Raw genomic sequence first — 12519 nt, 5'->3', positions numbered from 1 at the left:
CTAACATTGAAGGGGCAAGGCCCATGTCCAACAATAAGCCCCCCCCCCTTAGTCCGTTGTGCGAGAGTCTTTTTAAGCTTGACGGGCGTATCTCAAGAATTTGGATATATTAGTTAGGCACATGACAGAAAATGGTTTGAGTGATTCTGGCACGTTTTTCGAGACAAACCGGACCTGTTGCGGGTGAACATTAACTTCGGCACGTTTTTTGAGGCGAACCGAAACATGTTTGAATGAATCGTGGCTTCGACACGTTTTTCGAGACAAACCGGGCCCGTTTCGGGTGAACAGTAACTTTGGCACGTTTTTCGAGGCGAATCGAAACATGTCCGTGTGAATCGTGGCTTCGACACGTTTTTCGAGACAAAGCAGACCCGTTGCGGGTGAACAGTAACTTTGTCATGTTTTTCAAGGCGAATCGAAAACATGCATGTGTGAATCGTGGCTTCGACACGTTTTCGAGATAAATCGGGCCCGTTTCGGGTAAACGGTATCTTCGACACGCTTTTCTAGACTTGCTGGAGCTTTACTGGAGAATAACCGCTTGAACACGTTTTTCGAGACGGAATGTCTGTGCAACACATAGAAAATTAGGTCAAAAAGTCTGCCTCAGTAATCGTGCCAGTTCTCTTCCTATAAATATGCTTCCTTCTCTTCACTCTTCACTTTTCTTCACTTCTTCTCTTCTAAGGTAAGAAACCATCTCTCTCTCTCTCTCTCTCTCTCTCTCTCTCTCTCTCTCTCTCTCTCTCTCTCTCTCTCTCTCTCTCTCTCTCTCTCTCTCTCTCTCTCTTAGTGTCTTTGTTATTGTTGTTTTTTTGTTGGATGGTCGTGGAGTTATCGCACCGGGGTTGCGTGGTCGTGGCCGCCGAACCGCGGGGCTTTGTTGTGTCGAGCCGAGCGTTTGTTCGCGCTACATGGTTGCGGGGTCATGGTCGTCGAACCGGGGTTGCGTGGTCGTGGTCGCCGAACCGCGGGGCTTTGTTGTGTCGAGCCGAGCGTTTGTTCATGCTCCATGGTTGCGGGGTCATGGTCACCGAACCGTGAGATTTTTCGTGCCGGACCAAGTGTTTATTCGCGATCTGAATTGTAAAGCTTGTTGTGCCGAGCCGAGCGTTCAATCGTAACTTATGGTGCGGTCAAATTTGGCAAACTGCAGAACTTATATTATCGAGCCGAGCGTTAGTGATGATTTATGGTTGCGCAGTCGTGGACGCTGAACCGCGGATGGCCTTGTGATTTTGGGTTAGATGGCCCTGGCGAGATTCGAGATGCTTGGTTGGGACAGTCGGGAGCTGGAGATGCTTTGCCAGTTTTGACAGAGGAAGAGTTTCGAGATCTCAACGGTTTGTTCGTCCCTGAGAATGCAGAACTTAGGCAGGGTCCCAGTCAACCGAGACATGGCCGTGGAAAAGTTTTCGAGGTCGACGCTAGAGAGAACGCGCGGAGTGAGTCAAGATCTCTCATTATGGGTCTGAGTGCTTCAAGAGCGACTTCTCAGTTTTGTGGGCGTCGTGCAAACAAAAATCAAGTAGCGCCCGAATGGAGTTCTGGCGAGACTTGATTTCCTTACGAGCATGGGAAATCGTTTTCTACTAAGGATTCGTTGACGGTCGTGTTCAAGTTCTGTCAGGCGCCCGAAGGCGTGGAGGCTCTTATACCGGAACCACATCAACGTCCTTCGGATTGTCCCGAAGGATACATATGCCTTTTTGAGTCCTACTTTACGGAGGGCGGGCTCTGGTTTCCACTTCCAGAATTTCTCACGAGCTACTGTAGTCGGCGGAATATCGCGTTTTCGCAGCTATCGGTAGCTAGCATCCGGAACGCGATTGGCCTTGTGATTTTGGCGGCTGAGGAGCGTTTGGTTGTGGACCTTGATCTTTTTGAAGAGGTCACTAGTTTTTCGATTGGAGTTAAGAACCGAAGCATGGTTTGTGCGAATTCGAGACGGGGTTTTAAGATTTTCTACGGTGAAACGAGTAGGGTTCGTGACTGGAGGAAGTGTTTCTTCTTCGCGAAACTAAGTGATGTCTCTGTTGACGACACTAATTTGTCGTGTGTTAACATATGGAACTTTAATCCTGGTAGTTCTTAGTTGGTCCGGGTTCGACGAGGTTTGCCTTTCCACTGTTTACTTATGATTTTTTTTGTTGTGGGTTTGCAGGGTTCGTTCCACGTCATGAAGCGTCTTCCGACAATACCTTTCTTTCGAATCTTAGTCTTTTGTGCAAGAGGAGTGCTTTATCGTGGCCACACATGCTCGAACATTTTATTGACTGTGAGGCATCTGCACTTGGTTGTCAATCTCTCGTTTGTTTTTGGCGTCAACTTTGCTTTCATTTTTCTCATATTGCCAAGATATCATGTAGGTTCTCCGTCGTGCCTGAGGATGGGTAGCTGTGAACTTCCGCGTTATACCGATCAATTTGATGATGATGAAGAGCTCGTTTGTGAAGATGAGCCGCAGGTGCCTATTGATGAGCCTATTCATGAAGGTTCAGCTGAGGCGACTGATACGGTTGACGTGTGTGTCGTCAAGCCGGAAGTTCCAAATAAGGATAGAGGAACAGAGGTTGCTGCTGCTCGTGCTGGGAAGAAAGTTTTGAAGGAAACGACGGGAAGCGTTCCTTTTCCTTCCGTCGGTGGTAGTCGATCGAGAAAGAGGGATTCTTCGCGTCGTAGCCCTGAGACTGGACCATCTAATGTCGGTAAACCCCCTAGGCACGGAACGCCTATTCGAAACGCCGTGGAAGGGGTTGATCACTCATTCTCCTTCAACTATGACGCAAGGGACCATATGTTCCACAATGACGGGAGCGCATGCGCAGAGCTTGGGAGGAATGTCCGTGGCGATTTCTCTGAGTTTCCGCAGGTTGAAACTCTTCTCGCGCCAGATCTCTACCGCGATGTATGTCGTCAAAAGTTTCAGGTTTGTAATCTTCCCCTTCTCTTTTATTCTCAAGTTTTATCGGGTTTTGACATTGTCTATATTGCAGGAGATGAGCCAGACAAACCGTATGGTCGGTTTTTATGAGAAAAAGGTGAGGGAAGTCATGAGGGAGAGAGATTTGCTCAAAGTTGCTTTGGAGACTGCGAGAAAATCTCTTGCAACGTCTAGAGCGGATAGGCATTATGAGTAAGGAAACGCTAGCGGCTTCGAGCTAGAGGTTAAGTCGCTAAAGGATGCCCTTAAGGTTGCGAAGGCAAAACTTGAGTCCAAAGTAGCGTGACTTAGGAAATCTCGCGAGGATGCTGTAGCGGTAGAGCGTCGCAAGGTGGTGACTGAAATCGAGGATAGTCATGCTCGTATCGAAAGATTGAGGAACCATATTATCGGATTGCGAGCTTACAGTGTCCGAAAATACACGCTTTGTCAGGTGAAGGGAGTTCAAGAATGTCTCGAGACGATGATTGCCAAAGGGACTGCCATTCCCGAGTCTAGGATGAAGATATTAGCCAAGGGTCGTCCGATTTGGCAGTCTAAAGGTCGATGCGATCGTGGTTCCAGAGATTCTTGCAAACGACCTCGACCCCTTCCAGGCGCCGCCGAGAGATGGGGACGGCGACACCGCTGTGTGATATGATCGCAGTTTGCTTCGGGCTTTTGTAATTTTTCTTTCTTTCGGTGTTGTAGACTTTGTCCAGCCTTTTAAGCCATTTGTGGCTTGTTGGACCGGTATTCGGTATGTTCGACCCTCTGTTGGGTCTTTGTTGCAAACTATGGTTGTTTTCTTTAGATTTCATAACTTGATGGTTATTATGATTTGCTATTGTTTTTTTCTTGTTATCTCGGTTATGCAACTTCGGCTTTGATATTATTTTTCCGATGCAAGAACGTCTCTTGGCTTATTCTACATGTTTGTTGCATGAAAGATAGTGTGCAAGACTAGGCTCGGCTTTTGAATCTTTACAGAAGTAGAGTTGTGAAATATGTAGACGAGGCGGACTCGTCGTGCTTTTTAGGTGCGACTATGGTGTCCGGCTTATCCTGTGGGTGCCTTGAGGTCGGCAAGAACGTGCAAGCCGGAACTTGGCTTATTAGTTCTTCCGCCTGCTAGCTTATTGTGCGAGGCTGGACTCGGCTTTTATTCTTTACACAAGTAAAGTTGTGGATTATTTCACCACTGCATCCGTGTGGAACGCGTTTTAAATCGTATGTCTTGCCAGGACAACGATGTGGGAGGTAGGCGATCGATAAGACGGGCTTGTTCGAAAGAGCTCATCGAGGGTATGATTTCGCAAATACTTGTAGAAAAAAAGTATTTCAATTTTTTTTTATATTTTGTTTTGAGATAGCTGGGTCTTGTGAAAGACTGCCTACGTACCCTTAAAAAAGGGATCAAGCCATTCATAGTTCATATTTTTTTTTTTTTTTTTTTTTGTTGGCGGTTGCGCCTAATAGTAGTATCATTTCAGGTTGGCAGAGTTCCACGAGCGGGGAATTTGGGTACCGTCCATTGTCAAGAGTTCGTACACGCCGGGTTTGACGATCTTGGAGATTAAATAGGGTCCTTCCCAGTGGGCGCCTAACTTTCCTGCGTTTAACTCAACTTATCTGTTGGAACGATCCCATCAACAATGTAATTCCGTATTTCATCAATCCAATTTGTTTCAAAAGGGACGACGGGCGCACTTGGTGTCGTTGATTCTTCTGTGTTAGGTTCCACAACGAGTAAGATAATACTTGGAGTCGAAGATGACGACGCGGCTGTAGTGTTGTTGGCGACGGCGGCAGGCGACGGCGGCATGCGACGGAGTCGGCAACGTCGACAGTTCAATAGTTGGGGTGACAGTAGTTAAGTGAAGGTCAATACTGGGGCTGTCAATACTCTCCACAAGAATGATTCGGCGGAGATCGGGATCGGAAGTAGAGGCGAGCGTCGCTAATGCGTCAGCTGGGGCATTATCACTTCTAGGAATTTTGGTGAGTTCGAAGAGTTCAAAATTCCGAGAGAGGTCGCGGACGATTTTGAGATATGCATCCATGCGGTCGTTCTTTGCTTCGTAATCACCGCTAAATTGATTAGCAACGAGTTGTGAATCACAAAATGCTTGTATATGTTTGACTCCAATTCCGTGAGCTAGGCGCAAATCAGCGATTAATGCTTCATACTCAGCTTCGTTGTTCGATACTGGGAAAGCAAGGCGAAATGACTGTTAGAGTATTTCGCCGGTTGGCGAGGCTAAGCGCACTCCGACACCTGAGCCGTGCTTTGAAGACGCGCCGTCTACGTGTAAAGTCCATTTTTCAATTGGAGGCATGCCGGGTTCGAGTTCGGGAGAGAGTTCAACGAGAAAATCCGCCAAGACTTGGGACTTAGCACATGTGCGAGTCTTGTAGTCGATATCAAACTCGCTTAACTCAACGGCCCATTTAGCTAATCTCCCGGACTGGCTTGGACTGTGAAGGATCGTCCGTAGAGGTTGATTCGTGAGAACTTTGACAGTGTGTGACTGAAAATAAGGTCAGAGTTTTTGAGCCGAAATGACAACAACATATGCCAGCTTTTCTAACGTGGGATAAAGAAGTTCAGCACCATCAAGGGTCTTGCTTACGTAGAAGATAGGACGTTGCTCTCATCGGTCCTCCTTTATGAGAACCCCACTAACTGCTGAAGAAGAGATCGCGATATAGAGGTATAACGTCTCACCTTGGTCGGGTTTGGCCAGAACCGGAGGGGATGAGAGATAGTCTTTCAGCTGTTTGAAAGCTTCGTCGCACTTATCGTCCCATTCGAAACGCTTGTTGCTCCGCAAAAGTTGGTAAAAGGGGAGGCATTTGTCAATTGATCGAGAAATAAACCGGTTTAATGCGGCAATACGACCAGTGAGGCGTTAAACTTCACGGGTATTTCTTGGAGAGGGAAGATTAATGATGGCCGAGATTTGTTTGGGATTGGCCTCGATGCCGTGTTGGGTGACAAGGTAGCCTAGAAACTCGCCTGACGTGACACCGAACGTGCATTTAGCCGGGTTCAGCTTCATGTTGTATTTGTTTAGCACCTCAAAACATTGTCGTAAGTGAGCAATATGATCAGCGGCTTGTGTGAACTTGACGAGCATGTCGTCGATGTAAACCTCCATTGTTCGGTCAAATTGATTTTCGAACATACGATTAACCAATCGTTGATACGTTGCCCCGGCGTTCTTCAACCCAAATGGCATGACTTTGTAGCAAAAGGTTCCTTGCTCGGTAATAAACGCAGTCTTTTCTCGATCATTCTTATGCATAAGTATTTGATTATAACCAGAAAATGCATCCATGAACGAGAGCAGTTCGTTGCCTGCCTTGGCCTCGACGAGTTGATCTATGCGTGGGAGGGGAAAACTGTCTTTGGGACAAGCTTTGTTGAGATCAGTAAAATCAACGCAGACTCGCCACTTGCCGTTCTTCTTTTCTATGACAACGGGAATGCTCAGCCAATCGGGATATCGAACTTCGACAATAGAACCAGCGTTAAGTAACTTTGCTACTTCCTCATTTATCGCGGTTGTACGGTCGTGATCAAGCTTTCTTCATTTCTGTTTAATCGGTTTGAAAGTTGGGTCGACGTTAAGATCGTGGCAAGTGACGTCAGGATCAATTCCAGGCATATCATCGATCGTCCATGCGAACATTGCTGCATTATCACAAAGGAACTTGACTAGTTCCTCTTTGAGGGAAAGTGGGAGGTCCACGCCAACACCGACACAACGAGTGGGATCAGTCGTGTCAATATTGACCTGAATGACGGATTCGGTGCGTGGAGCCAGTCTAGCATCTCGTGGCTAGGTGGCTTCGGTAACAACAAAAGCTCTTGCGTTGCGAAGCTGCTTTTCAACGATGAAATATGTGCGCACGGTTAAAGGATCGCCACGCAAAGTGTAGATTCCACGTATGGTCGTGAATTTTACGCATTGACGGTAAGTTGATGCGACAGCCTTCATTTTATGCAGCCATGGTGTGCCCACAATGACATTGTAAACGATAGGCTTATCGACGACGGCAAAGTTAAAACAATGCATTGTGCCTCCAACGTAAACCGGGAGCAGGATCGTACCGACTGTCATCACCGTGTCTCCATCAAATCCAGTCAACGGCTGAACATTGTGTTCGGTTGCGAGCAGATCGACCTCCATCTGTATGAGGAAATCTTTAAAGACGACATTTACAGAGCTGTCGGTGTCAATCAAAACCTTGGTGACATTGTTTTCATCGATTATGAGTTCGACGACGAGTGGATCGTTATGCGGTCCTCTTAGGCCAGCTGCATCAGCCTCTGTGAAGGTGATTGGTTCAGTATTGTCAACCGCAGGTGTGCTACTGGCGATCAAGTCGCGTTGTACTTCCGCCTGGCGAAGATAATTTCTAATGGAACGGACAGAATCTCGACAAGACGTTAGACCGCCCATTATCATGTGAATCGTTCGTCGAGGAACAGGTCTTCATCATTGCGGCTTCGCTTGGGAGGGCCTGGAAGTTGTTCATCTTCCCGAACTTGCTCGATGCGGGCGGGCTTTTGTAGACGTTCTCGATCATCGCGTTTGTGTTGATCGTTGAGATCACCTCCGTCAGCGTTGTCTCTGTGAGAATTCAGGCAGTGTCGATCGTGTTCGACTTCAATGCTGTCGTTCTTAAACTTAGAAAGTAGAAGAAGTTGAAGTTGCCGACAGTCGTCGGTGGAATGACCGGCGAATTTGTGAAATTCACAATAAGAACGTTTCGCGTCAGAGTCGCGGTAGTAGTTGTTCCAAGGTTTGTGCGGTTGTTGTTGGTCTCGATTGTTGATGGCGAATGCCGAGCCTTTCTTTCCCTTATCGTTTCTAGCGTAGTCACGATCATAGTGCTAGCGCTGTTCATAGTGTTCGTCGCGAGCTTTCTCTTTTGGGGTGGATGTCTTAGGTTGGCGTTCCACCATTGCGGCCGTCTCTTTTTTGATTTCGATGTATCGATTGGCACGGTGCAAGGCATCATCCAAAGTTGATGGTCGAGCAATGATTAGGTCTTCTCGAAACCGTGATCCGAAACTTAACGCGTTTCGTAGAGCCCCGATAGCCGCATCGTCAGTTATGGCTATATTCGAGACAACCTTCTTGAATCTTTCAATGACATTTCTAAGTGGTTCGCTTTCCTTCTGAGACATGGTCCACAAGTCGGCGTTTGTGGCCTCCTTAATCATGAAAACCGAGTGGTGCTGCAGGAATAAAGATGTAAGTTTTCGGTAGCTATCGATTGAATTGGCTTCGATTCGCGATAACCAGTTGAGTGCGTCTGCAGTCAGGTTTTCCACGAACATTTGGCAACTTCTAGCATCACTTTCTTTAGCAGAAAAAATGTGCACCATTGATGGCTATGCACATTGATTTAAGGAAGATCTTGGGGTCGGTAAGACCGTTGTACGGTATTAGCTTAACTTTATTAACATGACGAACGCGTACTACCGAGAAACGCGCCGTGAAGGGCGAGCGTTGTGTTTCTTCCAACACCCTCTCTAGCTCGGGGGCCGCGGTGGTGGCCCGATTTATTTTGGAAGACATATCTCTTGTTACCGCGTTCAACCGTGCAAGTTCCAGATCGCGGGATCGGTTTTCAACTTCGATGGGTCGATCCGAAAAGATTCGCCTGCACTCGAGAGTTTGGTTATTCGGAAAATACTGGTCCCTTGGCAGATTTTTACCTCTCGCGAGATCGTGGTCGTTCAGATTATGACTACTCTGCGGATAGATGGTGTTAGGCAACATGTTGTGCACGTTCCGCAGGTTGGAGCCGCTCTACTCGTTGTGGCCGTTCTGCTGGTTGTGGCCGTTTTGCACGTTGTGGCCGCTCTACTGGTTGTGTTTGTTCTGCAGGTTGTGACCGCTCGGCAGGTTGTGGCCGCTCTGCAGGTTGTGACCGCTTCAAATGTTGTGGCCGCTCCGCATATTGTGGTCGTTCTGTAGGTTGTGGTCATCTTGTGGGCTACCGCGAGAATGCTCGTCGATGAATCCTACGATAACTGACGCTGGTCTGCGGCGATGGGTCTCTGAGCGCTCGGCGACTGGGGTTCGCGGAGACTGCTGTCCATCGTGATCGTCATGAGGTTGGGAGGTGCGTTTTCCGGCGTCGAAGCCGCTCGATCTGACTCTGGGAAGTGACTGGTGCTGCCACAGCTGCCACAAAGGCGTCAATCCATTCGGTAGTTCGTGCTTCCTGTCCGTCGAGTCGATCAAGAATGGTTTGAACAAGGTCATCTAAATGGGTGCCTCGTTCTGCTGCTGTGGTACGTCTTTGAGCGGCGTCTTTTGCTGCTGCTGCTGCAGCTGCGGTCGCTTCGTCGGCTGGAGCTACTGCGAGGGGGGTAGGCGCGGCAGGAGGTCGTGCGACCTGAACATGATCTGTTTCTCCTCCTGTGTCTGGTGTGAACAAGATTCGGCGCGAGGGATCCTGCTCGGCACGGATGGCTGCTAGGTTGAGCGGAGGTAAGCCCAGCGCGTCGGGCGCTTGAGGTATGCCAATATCAGTTTCTTGACGCTGGAAGTATCTATCATATCACCGCGAATCGTGTGAGGGTCAGGATGCATAGGCTCGTAAAAAAAGGATAGCTTCGATCAACGGCCCCACAGTGGGCGTCAATTATTTGTACTGGGGGGTGAACGGAGCTGGTCCTTTTTATTAACGATAACAAAGATCGAGAGATTACAGCAAACTAATTTCGTCTCGCCAGTTATAGACTATCCTGCCGAGCCGAGAACTTAATCGTAAAAGCAGAAAGACAAAGTACAGAAATGGGCGAGGCACCGATGTCGGGCTAGGCAACGAGGTCGGGCAAGGCAACGATTCTCTTTGTCTCTCAGCTAATAACCTGTGGATCGGATCTTGCTCCCAATAGTGTTTCTCTCTATTTATAGGGAATCTGAACCCTAAATTCCGTTCTGTCTCCCTTGCAAATTATGATTTTGCCCTTCTCGACCTAATGGGCCTTTTTAATGGCAAAAGGCCCTCTTCTTTGTTGATATCTGTTTTGGGCCTTCTAACATTGAAGGGGCAAGGCCCATGTCCAACAATGACACTCTTATGTAAATTCGAATTTGACTTCTTTACAGAGTAAAGCGGTCAATGGTCTTGCAATTTTCCTAAAATCTTTGATGAATCTCCTATAGAAACGAGCATGTCCAAGGAAACTCCTCACTGCTTTAACATTATCGGGCGCTCGAAGACTTGTCATAACTTCGATCTTAGCTCTATCGACTTCTATACCATGCTCAAAAATTCTATGACCGAGAACTATCCCATCCTACATCATAAAGTGACATTTCTCCCAATTCAAACCAGATGTTTCGCCTTCACATCTTGCTAATACTTTGCAGAGATTCTCTAAGCAATCCTCAAACGATGATCCATAAACTGAAAAATCATCCATGAAGACCTCCATGATATCCTCAATCATGTTTGTGAAGATAGACATCATACCTCTCTGAAATGTTGAAGGAGCATAACAAAGATCGAATAGATAATCCCTGCTTCCAACAGCTCCTTTCTTAGGAACTACATGAACTGGACTAACCCAACTGGTATCTGAAATCGGATAGATAATCCCTGCTTCCAATAGCTTCATAATCTCTTTCTTAACCACTTCATAATCCCATCTGCATTCCTTCGTCAAATTCTTAGTGACCATTGTCTTGACATACCTTCTTATTGTGGGAGAGAGATGAATAGCTTCAACTAAAGGCATCTCAACAATCAGCTTATCAATCATAGCCTTTCATCTGACATCATCTAAGGCTTGTCTTGACTTTTTAGGACTCTTGGGGAAAGGAATTCGCCGATTTGCTGACTTGGTTTCAGCCGAAATTTGCACATTGTCTGAACAAGCTGGGTGTTGATCGACATGGGATGGGGTGTCAATCGACACCATCTGGAATAATTTCCTTCTCCTCTGTGAAATTGTCGATTCCACTCGACAAAGGCAAAACAGAGTCGTCAAGAGTAATTGGTGTCGATCGACACCCTGATGCATCGATCGACACTGAGTCTTTTTCTACAACTGGAAAAGATGAAGTCTGAGCCGAACGTTCGCGTTGATGAATTGGGTTGAGCTGCTTTCCACTGCGTAGTGTGACTGCATTGATAGATACTGATGTAGGAGAAAACTCAGATATATGAGATCGTAGATTGTCGATCTTCCCATTAAGATCTGTGTAGACAGATTCAAACTTGCCAAGAATCTGCGCAAGCATGGATTCCCTTCGGCTGTCTAAGGAGGGTCGAAGGGGGGGGGGGGGCTTGGATAGGAGCAGAGATTGCTGAAACATGATCCTCTGTGCTTGTGGTTGCAATCTCAGCTGAAAGTCTTTGTTCTGTGTCTACTTCATGTGTCAAAAGACTAGTTAAAGCATTGGTGATGAGGAGTAATGCTTCACTAGTGGTTCTTGTCATGAAGTTACAGTAGCTTGTTGCATCGAGTTGACTCCGGTATGTCTTGGTTATTCCTCTTTAGAATAGATTGATGAGTTGGCTCTCTTGGAAGCCATGTTGGAAAAATTCTCCCTGATAAGACCTGAAACTGAGCCAAGCTGCTCTAAGGGACTCGGCTGGAGCTTGAGTGAACAAAGAAATTTGCAAACGAAGTGCTTCTGTCACGGATTCATCAAAGAAGTGATTCATGAATGCATTCTTTGTATCAGTCCAATTGGTTAGTGAACTTGGTTCTAGTTGACACAACCATGATGTTCCTCTGCTCGCGAGAGAGTGGGGGAAGAGTTTGCAAAGAAGGTAATCAGCTGGTACACCTTCTGCTTTGATAGAGGACACTATGTCTTTGAAGACTTCCAAATGATCTAATGGTGATTCATCGGGAGCTCCTCTAAACTTTCCTCTTGATACAAGATCATAATAGGCATGGTGTATAGCAAAGTCTTCTCTTTCAAATGGAGGTAGCTTGAATGCTGATCGGTTGGTGTAGAAAATATCAATTCTGTTAAAGTCGCCTATTGTAGCTGTCTGGTTCTGCAAAGGGTGTCGATCGGCACCCTGATGGTGTCGGTCGACACTATCGTGAAAGTCTGCCATTGAAACGTGATTCTCAATCTGAAGGTACCTGAAACACAAGAGACCAAAAGATAAAGAAACACGTGAATAGGCGATAGAAAAGAAGTATATAGACTTAAAATGACACCTAGTCTAATGGTGAACTAAAAGAGAACTTCGGCAACGGTGCCAAATTTGATATAGCTCAAATTGCTATAAGCTTACTCCCTCAAATAAGAGATCGTCGTTAGCATTTAAGGGTCTAATTCCACTGAGCTCTCGATGTTCACACAATATACTTATGATGTTTTTAAATAAGCTAGACAAAGTAAATGAATGTAAAAGATAAATAAGCAAGACAAAGTAAATGAATGTAAAAGATAAATAAGCAAGTAAACGAGTTATAGATTCAAGTGATTAAAGCGTCGGGTCTAAGGAATTGTCTTTAAAGATAGATAAATTGTAGATCTAGTTAAAATTAGGATTTTTACTGCACCGTTCTCAAACTCAAACTATGATTTTAGAGC

General features: G+C 46.5%; 1 protein-coding gene and 2 pseudogenes across 3 annotated transcripts; 1 reads left to right on the top strand and 2 right to left on the bottom strand.

Annotated features, from left to right (window-relative positions):
* Nucleotides 1-917: 917 nt before the first annotated feature.
* Nucleotides 918-3587, top strand: AT3G42060 (myosin heavy chain-like protein; the record flags this gene model as incomplete). Its single annotated transcript, NM_114073.1, has 7 exons — nt 918-1115; nt 1208-1531; nt 1634-2087; nt 2168-2281; nt 2373-2932; nt 3000-3139; nt 3239-3587. The coding sequence occupies 7 exons, from the start codon at nt 918-920 to the stop codon at nt 3585-3587; spliced, it is 2139 nt and encodes a 712-aa protein (NP_189792.1).
* Nucleotides 3588-4557: 970 nt separating this feature from the next.
* Nucleotides 4558-8520, bottom strand: AT3G42057 (annotated as a pseudogene; the record flags this gene model as incomplete). The annotated part of the gene is made up of 1 exon: nt 4558-8520.
* Nucleotides 8521-10025: 1505 nt separating this feature from the next.
* AT3G42054 lies at nt 10026-11952 on the bottom strand (annotated as a pseudogene; the record flags this gene model as incomplete). The annotated part of the gene is made up of 1 exon: nt 10026-11952.
* Nucleotides 11953-12519: the final 567 nt, after the last annotated feature.

The sequence above is a fragment of the Arabidopsis thaliana genome, chromosome 3 (genome assembly GCF_000001735.4).
Source record: "Arabidopsis thaliana chromosome 3, partial sequence".
NCBI lineage: Eukaryota > Viridiplantae > Streptophyta > Magnoliopsida > Brassicales > Brassicaceae > Arabidopsis > Arabidopsis thaliana.
The sequence above is the reverse complement of the archived record's forward strand: the minus strand, read 5'-3'. Positions and strand labels throughout refer to the sequence as shown.